This window comes from Clupea harengus, chromosome 13 (genome assembly GCF_900700415.2).
Source record: "Clupea harengus chromosome 13, Ch_v2.0.2, whole genome shotgun sequence".
NCBI classification, from domain to species: Eukaryota; Metazoa; Chordata; class Actinopteri; order Clupeiformes; family Clupeidae; genus Clupea; species Clupea harengus.
The window spans coordinates 11,505,643-11,517,155 of record NC_045164.1 but is presented as its reverse complement, the minus strand read 5'-3'; the positions used below and the strand labels follow the sequence as shown (position 1 = coordinate 11,517,155).

General features: G+C 47.0%; 1 protein-coding gene across 4 annotated transcripts in view; it reads right to left on the bottom strand.

Annotated features, from left to right (window-relative positions):
• Nucleotides 1-11,513, bottom strand: part of smap1 (small ArfGAP 1) — a 111,864-nt gene that overhangs the window by 24,831 nt on the left and 75,520 nt on the right. For all 4 annotated transcript variants that reach the window (XM_031578685.2, XM_031578686.2, XM_031578687.2 and 1 more), the window contains one exon: nucleotides 4,835-4,913. In XM_031578685.2, the coding sequence (XP_031434545.1) occupies nucleotides 4,835-4,913 (79 nt within the window). The remainder of the gene's footprint in view (nucleotides 1-4,834; nucleotides 4,914-11,513) is intronic.

Genomic DNA, 11,513 nt, shown 5'->3' with positions numbered 1-11,513 from the left:
AGGTTTAACACACCTACACTACTCACTAACTGTCACACAATTATACCACTTCAACACACAAGGTGGGAGAGAGAGAGAAGGGGAGGAGAGGAAGAATGAATGAACGGGAAAGGAATGAATAGAAACCAAAGGGAAGAGGCACTTAGTAAGAGAGCGAGGAAGAGAGAGAGAGAGAGACTGAAGGGAGAGAAAGGGCTTAGTCAGAAAGAGGTAGAGAGCGAAAGAGGAAGAGAGTAATGTAGAGGGTTACGGAGAGGGCGAGATGGAGGAGGAGCGCGCCTGTCCCTGGGCCCTTTAGGGGGGTGGTGGAGTGGGGCTGGTAGGGTGGTGTGGGGGGGGCCTGTCCCTCTGCTGGCTGACTCAAAGGTTAGGGGAGCTCAGCCTGCCCGTCTCTCATCCGGCCCCTGGAGGGACCCCCTGGGGCCCCAGTGAGGTTCCAGCACTCATGCTGAATGTCACAGTTCAACGGGGGCCATCGACACACACACACACACACACACACACACACACACACACACACACACACACACACACACACACACACACACACACACACACACACACACACACACACACACACACACACACACACTCCCTCGTAGGCTCCCCCCTAGATGCGTGAGGTAACAGTGACTAGTTGACATTCATGAGAAACCCTCTCATTGGGTTGGGAGATGCCCAAGTTGAAAAACAAATGGGGACTTCTGTCCGTCCTTCAGACCTCCATCAAATCAAATGACCCATCCCCTTCTCTGTCAATGAGCTGTTACACATTGTTATATGTACGTCATAGTGACTGACAGGCCCATACATGAATGCTAGCAAAGATTTGGTTGGTTGATAATGTGCAGCTCCAGGTCTCATCGATCCCATACTGTGAGGATACAGGAGCTGGACTTAACTGCTAGTTGTCAGGCTGTTGAATTTCACCTAATATTATAAAGTCACTGAACTTGAAATGACATGTTGCTTTTATAACGACTCCAGATTAATATGACATCCAAAAAATATTCTGCAAATATGTGAAAACTCTGCAAAAACTGGACTGTAAATTGTTGATTAAGAGCGTGCAGTTAAAGTAATGGCCTTGTGTGCACACATGCCCCTCTGGGATGGAAGACTGCAAACAGGTAACTGTGCACAGGACTGCAAATCACACACACACACACATACACACACACACACACGTATACAGACACACACACAATCACACACACACACACACACACACACACACACAGCCCTGCTGCTGCCTGGCACCTCTCCACCTTATTGACTGAATACAAATGGAGGGGAAATCTAATAAAAGTCAACAAATGCCTCTGCCTCTGAGTGAGAGAGAGAGAGAGAGAGAGAGAGAGAGAGAGAGAGAGAGTGAGGAAGAGCGAGGGAGAGAGAGAGAGGAAGAGAGAGAAAAAGAGAGAGGAAGAGAGAGAGAGGAAGAGGAAGAGAGAGAGCGAGAGAGAGGTAGAGAGAGAGGTAGAGAGACACAGCAAGACAGACACGGTGTTTCTATGGACATCAACATTAGAGTCTGCTTCAGGCAGGCTGTGGACAAAAACATCCATTTGTTCAGAAATTCAATCCCCTGAACTGTCAGCTAAACTCTGACACATCCACCCAGAGTGAGGGAGTCGTTATGAGAGAAGATGGGAGAGGGAGTGTTGGAGGAACCCACAAGGACATGGTAGTGAAGACTGGAGTTACTCAGATCCTGTTCCTATGGTTACAGTTGTAAAAGATGGTCTTTTCTGTGTGTTTCATCTGATTATTATGGGATGGCTGCTGTGACTGCGAGAGAGCAAGTTTCATCTGGGTTTGGGGCAGATGTCAGGAAGATACATGATTCAATCCCTGTAACCTGAACCCCTCTGTCCACACACACACACACACACACACACACACACACCACCCTGTACCAGCAGCACCCACCATCTAACTAAATACCAATCATTAGTCTCTCCACACTCCCTCCTTCTATTTCTATTTCCCTGCCCACTCCGTCATAACACCCGCCTGCCATGAACTTACCTCACCCATTATCATCCAGACACAGACACACACACACACACACACACACACACACACACACACACTGAGCCAAACACTACAGACACAGTTGCACACAAAATCAGACACACAAATGTACACACACACACACAAAGACAAAAAAGAAAACACACAGATACACAATCGTAGATACATACACAGACAGACATACACTCACAGACACACAGACACACAGACACATACACAGACAGACAGACACATACACACAGACACACAGACACACACACACACACACACACACACACACACACACACACACACACAGACACACACACACACACACACACACACACACACATCATCCAAGTATAGCTGAGGGGCTGGGAGTGGGTGAACTCTCATTTCCCAGAAAAAGAAAGGGCCATTTGTCCTGCCGGTCATCCCCAGGCCTGATGTGGATGTGGCGATCAATGAGGCCGTGATTAAAGAGCCAGACCTGCCCCAGACTGCCCCACACTGCCCCGCAACCCAGCACAGCACCCAGCACTGCCACTGCCTCAGGCCAAGGTGAGACGGGGAGAGGGGAGCGGTGGAGAGAGAGAGGGAGAGAGGGAGGGAGAGAGAGAGATGTAATAAGGGAAGGCAACAGAGAGAGGAGAAGAGAGGGAGAGAGAGGGAGAGAGAGAGAGAGAGAGAGAGAGAGAGAGATAGGGAGGGAGGGGAGAGAGGGAGGGAAGGAAGGAGACGTTTGATGTTTAAAATCCCTTTACTGAACCTTCACATGGTGATGTGGGGTTATGTTATTTGTGGTGTTCCTTTCCTATGGTGTGGGGGTCATAGGGGTAGGGCTCCAAAGAAGAGAGAAAGAGACAGGGACGGAGGGAGGAAGGATGAAGGGAGAGGAGAGGAGAGGAGAGGACACAAAGGGTGAAGGGAAGAGAAGGTAAGACAACAAGATAGAGACAGGTGACAGACAGAGTGTGAAAGTCAAGGAAGGTGAGGAGAGTTAAAAAAAAAAAAAAAAAAAAGGGGGAAAAAAGGTGGAGAGAACACAACCACACACACACACACACACCAGTTTTTCACGATTCCGAGATAAAAGAATTAAACGCAAAATTAGCAATTCACCGCTTTTTTCACAATGCTGCCTATTTTGCTTAATTACTGCATAAATTGCGCATAAAATTGCCTTGATGTTGAATTGCAACTTAATTATACTTCTTCTGGCCTCCTGATGGTGGCATATAGTTATGCACTCTCTGTCATACTCAATGCCACTACTACAAGCCCCAATCGTTTGGTGTCAGGTATGTGACTAGATGGATTGATAGCCGCAGTGAAGTTAGCTTGATATAGGTAATTTGCTTGACAATGAAATGGCCTAGCTGGATCTGTAACGGTCATATCACTGAAAGGTAAATTAGCTAATTGCTCTTTATGTCTGCCTTGTATCCAGTTGTGAAATTAGGGAGTGGTGTTGGAACATGACAAAAAAGTTTAAGACAAATTGTTGCATTCAACGGTTTATTCTGCCTTCCATCTTGCATGGAGATGGTATTTTAAAATAAAAGTCCCATCCTAAGTTCATTGATATTGAAGGGTTATTTGTGAGTAAAATAGGAATGGTCAACACGATTGGAATGATCATCTTGTCTGTTCAGTCCTGCAGGATTCCTCATGATGACTGTTCTGAACATTAACAAGCACTTGTGATTTTGGAAAAGAGTTTGAAGGCTGTGCATGTTCTAGTGACCAACCAATGCATGACATTTATTTTTCCTTTCAACTTCGATTTCAAAGACATTCTAGTATGGATGAAACGACCGTATCAGAACTTGTGAAATCAGATAACACATTTAAAATTAGTGCATGAAATGCCGACATAAGGACGCACACACACACACAAATAAATAAAATAGGTAGACTAATTTGCCTGATGTAATTTGTATCTCTGATTAATTGGTTTAAGAGGATGTGTGAAGTTGAAGTGGGGTTTAATGAGAAAGAAATATCGCCAACGCTTTCACAAAATGTTAGAAATCAACACCAGAAAATGTGTTATTTTGATCACACGAATCGCAAAATCCTGATGGGCCTAACAGACACACAGAGGAACGGTTTGCCTCCATAGCCAGTCTCAATCATAGCATCACAGAGTAAAAGACCCACACTAGTTGCTCTAATCCATACCTAATCTTCCATCGCTTCAGAACCGGTGTGTGTGTAGACATGTGTGTGTGTGTGTAGACATGTGTGTGTGTGTGTGTGTGTGTGTGTGTGTGTGTGTGTGTGAGAACTCCCGTACGTGACCGGACTCATCGAGTTCCCATCTAGTTTGGGAATTGATTTGGGAAACAGAGCCGGACAATCCATTACGTAAGTCCAGTGATTGTTTTTTTTCTTTTTCTGTTTCCACATTTTCAAAATTGTGCAGAGAGGTGAACACGAGGTGACCATGGACCCTGTGGCCATGGCGACAGCACCACGTCATGTCACGCCACACCACGTCACGGACGGCTCGATAGCCACGGCTCTCAATGTTGTTCCATCTCCAATCACTCTCTTCTTTACCCCTCTCCTGTTCCCCCTCTCTCTCTCTCCCTCCCTCCTCTCCTCTCATCCCCTCCTCTTCTTTCCTCCCTTGGTCACACCTGTTTTCAGACCGATCAACTTTCCTCCCTCTCCCTCTCCGTCTCCCAAGGTCAAGGCCAGGACAAGAGGGGCAAGGGGAGAAGGCGGGAGGGAGACGGTCACAGGGCGGGGAAGAGAGAGATGGAGGGGGGGGTGTTGCGGTGGCTGCTACTGAATTATTGAGGAGACTCACCCAGGCCCAGCAGGTCGATGGCTGCCTCGGCGCTCTTCTTAGGACTGGCCTTGGCCTCTGTCTGGACCTCCTCGCGCTTCTGTGGAGGACAGAACAGAAAAACAAAGAGGAGAGAAAACAACAGGTTGGTTAAACGGCTGTTAGACGGACGACAGACATGAGGGGGTGGAGGGGGGGGTTCAGACGGGCAGGTGGAAGTGTGTGGTTGATTAAGATGGAGGTGGAAGGACACGTGTTGGGGTCTGTCTGCAGGACAGATACAGGCTAGATCACCCAGGGACCACGGGAGGGGGTGGGCACATGTCTGCGATCTGACAACGCAGCCAATCATTCACAAGCACACAGAGCCCTCTTCTCACACACACACACACACACACCCAAATCCCAACACACACACAGAGCGTTTCAGCCTCCCTCGGAGTCCATCTCTAGCTGTTTATTGAGTGGCGGGCTTCAGTGTGCCGCCTCTTCAAAGGCACTTTGGAGGCTGCGTGTGTGATTTGCCACGGCCCATCAGAGCTGACTGAGGCTGAGAGACAGAGGCCAAATCCTCACTGAAGCCTCCATCGATCAGTAGCCCACAATGCACATCATCAAAGACACAGAGAGAAAGAGAGAGAGAGAGAGAGAGAGAGAGAGAGAGAGATAGAGAGAAGGAGAAGAGAACCTTAGACTCTTTTATGCACTCACATACACGCAAATTTACAGGAGATCCTTGGTCAAATGCAAATACACATATTCAGTCACTTAGTCCCACACGAGCATGCACAAAAGCACACACACACACACACACACACACACACACACACACAGACACACCAAGAGCTGTTCAGCACAGACACTTTTCTGGTCTAACCTTGCTTTGTGTCTTTCAGAGAGAAGAAAGGGGGGGGGAGCAGAAGAGAGAAAACAAACAGAGCAATCTGACTCAGCTGTCACGTCTTGAGTGAGGATTCTGTGTGTGTGTACCTGTGTGTGTGTGTGTGTGTGTGTGTGTGTGTGTGTGTTCGACAGAGAAAAAGAGAGAAAGAGAGAGAGAGAGAGAGAGAGAGAAAGAAAGAAAGAAAGAAAGAGAGAGAGAGAAAGAGAGATTATGTGTCTGTGTGAGAGGGAGAAAGTGTGTGTGTGTGTGTGTGTGTTTGCATGTGTCAGATGCCTTATTAGCAAAATGAAAGAGAATAATAAAGCTGGTTTAGTCTAGATGCGTCAGACCTCTTTCGTGGGCTAATATTCCCAAAAAAGAGCAGAGGAAAGACAAGAGAGGTGGGAGAGATGGAGCAGAACCTCATGGAATAGACTGAAAGATAAAGGAGATGGAGAGAGAGAGAGAGAGAGAGAGAGAGAGGGAGAGAGAGACAGAGAGAGAGAGAGAGAGAGAGAGAGAGGGAGAGAGGGAGAGAGAGAGAGAGAGAGAGAGAGGGGATCACTTTTAAACTCCATCAATGACTTTCTATGCCCACTAACTAAATGTCCCCTCTCTCCATCACCTGTAGCTGAACACAGACACCTCCACATCTATTTCACTGCACACTCGCGCTAAAGAGGCATTGACTTTGCCTTATAGAGCCAGCCCTGTGCTGTAACGGGTCCCTCTTCGCTCCACTAGAGCTCCAGTGAAGACTTCACAGAGACGCCCCCTACACGCTCCAGAACTGACACGCATCACCCCAGCATTCCCCTACACGCTCCAGAACTGACACGCATCACCCCAGCATTCCAAACTAGCAACCACCCACCCACTCACTACTGACTCCGCTGTTCCTGAGGTGCAGTGCAGTGCAGCCTGGGTAACACACTCGACATCTTTCGGCTATTTGTGGAGGTGGTAAAGATGGATCACCGATACGGCAATGCATGCCAAGACCTCATCATACCATAGGAGTGTTAAAACACCAAGGGCCTTAATTTGATAGATGCGCACCGCGGGTTCTTAGGTGCCACAAAAGAAGGGCATTGCGTTAAGCTATTTTGATTACTAGGGCAGATTCATTTGGTTATTTCATAACATGCGCATAGACCCAAGTGCCTTTGAGGGCGGGCCGGTGCCTCGTGTGGGTACGTGTGATCAAATAGGTAGGCGTTGCGCGGAAATTGTTCTCAGGAAGGAGTTCTGCCGAGCCGATTTTATTTGAATCTTTGCTTGGTTTATTCTCCATTTGGGATTATTCACTCCGCTCCGGATATGAGCTATTACCTGTGTTTCGTGGATGTCTTTACGTTTTGCTGAAAATGAGAAAATGATCGGGAGTCACTCCATTTAAAGAATTGTCATTGTGTGATCAATACTTTTGACTTATTCTTCTGTTGGAGTGTGGCTGGGACTGTTTTGCCATTAAAAGTATTCTGTTATTTTGCGAGAACATGCTTTGAAGACAAACTTTTTGGTTTATTGATTGATAAGCACGTTATTTTCTCCACTGCATTAGCGGTAATGTGATTTTTTTTCCCCCTGAAGAAATGAGCCCAACAATCCCTACTTACCTTTCCACTGTATTCTACAAACATAATTTCCCTAATACATTATGTTACCTGCTTTCATGCGTGGTCATTAGGCCCAGAGGCGCATTAAGACCCCGGCAATGATTACACTTTGGTGCTTTGAACTGAGCTGGGCTTTTATCAATTCAACATGCCATATTTAATCATTTCACAATGACAATGTAACAGCTGAAATATTTGTATAACATGCACTGATGTCTGTTGGACTTGAACCAAACAAATGGTAAGTGGCTTGTCATCACAGCTCATGTGAGAATGACTGTTGATATGATGGGCTCAAAAGACATGACCCCAGCAGCAGCACACCCATAGATGAACAGGCCATTTCACCTGCCCCCCCCCCCCCCCCCCCCCCCCCCCCCCAAAGACTCCCTGGTGCTGGAGCATCCTATGGGAGCATACATGCAAAGAACAATTCTACTAGACCCCCCCCCCCCCTTTGATGACACTACTAAAGTACAAAACTTACATTTACACCCTATTATAGGTGGGCTCTGTTCATGACTATTTTAGAACAGCAGCAGCAGCATTTCGCCCTCTGAGGGAAAACCCCCTGATTCAATTCATAATTGCTTTTCTTTCGTAAAATTACAAATCTGATGAAAAATACAAGTAATTTGTCTAAAGGCGTTTTCGGCTACGCAAGCAGCGTTCCACATAGGAATTTTTTATACCTTTTAGTGCTCAACTTCATTTCAGAAACCCGCCTGACTTGTCCTCTGCTGACTAGCATTCTGGTGCGATATCTCATTACAGGAGTGCATTAGCATCTTCCCATTGGACAGCCAGGCGAAGCTGCGAGTCCTGTGCAGTCAATCTGAGTTCTTACACTCGTGCTCACACAGATTAAGTCTGCCTTTAAGGAAAAAAGCATGTTCTAAAAACCACTTTGTTTCGTGTCGGCGGATGAGTTGTGAATGGGCCTTTGGTGATTAGGGGCCTTTCATGGAGATGGAGGAACATCTCGGAGCCGACCGATAACATCGCTCTTCTGCTCACCCCGGCCCTCCCTGCCTCACAGAAGACAACAGGCCAGAACCCCCCCTCCCCCCCCGTTTTGAAAGATTTCAGCATGTTCATCCTGAAAGGGATATCTCTTTCTCTCTCTCTTTGTGTAGACCCTGCCAGGTAAAAGGGCTCCATCAGTTGCATTCAAGAGGATGTATGCAGTCAGTCTTTATCTTTCTTTTGCTTCTTGTCTCTGTGTGTGTGTGTGTGTGTGTGTGTGTGTGTGTGTGTGTGTGTGTGTGTGTGTGTGTGTGTGTGTGTGTGTGTGTGTGTTTTAAATGTCTGTTTTCTGCAGCTGAAAAGGCTTGTCTTGTGTGGACGAGCATTTACTGAACTAGGGCTATTCAGAGGAGGGCCTGCACTGATGACCTTTTCATTGGCGTGTTGACGGAGGGAGGGAGGGAGGGAAGGATGGGGTGGGGGGGGGCATGGAGGAATGAATGCTGGGAATCAGGAGGAGCAAGCGTCTTTCAGAGGAGACGTCAAGCGAAACGCTGGTTCACACCTGCGATTGGGATCTGTAATCTCCCAATACGAGAGGGGATTCTTCAGCTGAATTATTTATGAATTCGGGGTTAGGGGGGGGGGGGGCTTTGTTCCCGCTGATAAAGACACAAACACACACACACACACACACACACACACACACACACACGTGCGCACGCACAAAGCATAGCAGATCTCTAAACCCTTCATCACAGAGGGCTTTACTGTTGTCTGAACCGCTGAGATAAAGGGGAAATATGGAAGGACATTCGATAAACATTTAGTGTACGTGGGCGCATTGCAGATAGAAACACACACACACACACACGTACCATACCAAACACACACTCCCACACATACACATGCATGCAGTGCAAACAAATATTCCTACACACACACGTTTTACAGGAGATTTTCTTCATCAATCACCAAAGCTACTGATACTCCATATTCACAGTCATCCATCAACCCTCTTACACCCTCCATCCATCTCTCCATCCTCGCTTTCCCTCTCCTCCTCCCCCCTTCTTTACACACTCTCCACACTCTCTTTCTCTCTCACCATATTCATCTATGTCTCACTCCTCCATCTATCGGTGTCTCACTCTCTTTCTCCACGTCTCTCTCTGATCCCACTCATCTTCTGTCTCTTTCTCCCTCTATCTATACTCTTCCTCTATCTTAACTCCTACCTTTGCCTTCCTTCCTGTCTTTCCCACACCCCCACACCTCTCTCCCTCTCTCCCTCTCTCCCTCTCTCCCTCTCTCCCTCTCTCCCTCTCTCCCTCTCTCTCTCTCTCTCTCTCTCTCTCTCTCTCTCTCTCTCTCGTGTGGAGAAGCTGAGAAATGAGCAGTGCTGTGTGCATTGTGTCTTGGGACTCAGTCATCCGGCGTGGTATATGGTTCGCCCAGCTAGGGAAACACGATCAGGCTACTGGCTTTGCCGACGTCACCAGGGAACGAGACGGAGGTTGAGGTGGCACGCCTTCAATAAATAAGCACAGAAAGAAATAAACGGGCAAACGACATGAATGATCTTATCTTGAACACTCAACCACCTCCCCACACACACACTCAAACACACACACACACACACACACACACACACACACACACACACACACACAATGTGTCTGTACTCTTTGACTCGCTTCCTCTTTTTCATTCCATATCTCTGATGACCATACTCACACAGACACACAGGAGCATATAGCTCTTCACTGATTCCACTGCATCTCACACACAGACACACACACACACACACACACACACACACACACAGACACACAAATTGAAAAAAAAACCAGCATTCCCGTCCAGAAATAACCAATTTCGCTCATTTGCTCCAGTCCCACTGGCCGTCTTAGATGGGGGAGGCAGGCAGATAATGGCAGCCTGTCATCAGCACATTCTCTAAGGCTGCAGCTGGGGGGAGGTGAGTGTGTGTGAGAACGAGTGAGAGAGAAAAACAGAGAGCAAATGTGTGTATGTGTGTGTGTGTGTGTGTGTGTGTGTGTGTGTGAATGCAAATGAAGGGTAGAAAAAAGGGATGGTGCAAAAATATTTGTCGATCTTCCATTCGATTGAATGGATTCAATTTCAGTTTGTGTTTGTGTGTGTGTGTGTGTTCAGGTGGATGTGTATGGGATCGTATGCAGTTCTGCAATGCTATGTGCATTTGAGGGCACATGTGTTCACACAAGCATGTGTGGGTTTTGTGTGTTTGCACGTGGGTTGCTCTGACTGCACCACTAGAGCAGGGGAGCGAGGGCTGCACAGGGCACAGGAGGAACCACTGCAGAGGCTAACGAAGCTAACGAAGCTATCGGCGGAGTGCATCTCTCCTTAGAAGACGACCTGATAGGTATCTAGATACACTGGCTACTATGCGATTCAGGGACGGTACATTTAATACAGAACAATTTGGTGTTGTACGATGCAATCCGATACAGTTCTTAACATTTGTTTGGATTAGACATTCATTTTCCATTGGGAATTAGGGACTAGGGAACCCCAAGGATTTTTGTTACTTTCTGGCATGGGAAAAATGGAAGACAAATGTCATTGTGTTAATGACTTTCCCCATAGACACAGTTAGACAAAAAAGACTTGCTGTATGAACAAACATTTTGACATTATGAATATAAACTGTGTCTCACACACCCATTCCCAGGTGCCTCACTTAGCCGTTCAGTACATTGTAATCTAACGTGGCTGGCAAGGTTCTGTCACATCAGCAATTAGAGGTATGCATTATTAGAGGTATGTGTCCCCAGTTAGCACACAGCCTAGGCATGTGTTAGATTGGTAGATTGGTTACGCCGCATAGACTCACTCAACATATGGCTTCATCCAATATACTGCAGTAAACAAGCGTTCGTGCTGGGAAGCACGCAAGTCGGGACCAGTATCATGAATGAAACGGTGGTTTGAATAAAAGATCATTATCTACATAACAACAGCACATAGTCTTCATACACAGAACAGGTGACTCTCCTCTGACCGCACCAAGGCTCAGGACAAGATTAAGAGAAGATGGAGAGTGTCAAGAGAGACAGAGAGGGAGAGAAACGGATGGCATAACACGATACAGAGTCCTGCCAGAATCTTGCAATGGTTTGTTGTGATTGTTGTGGCTAAAAGTGACTGAATTTGTTTTGCGTGAGTTTTCAAAAAACGTTGTCAA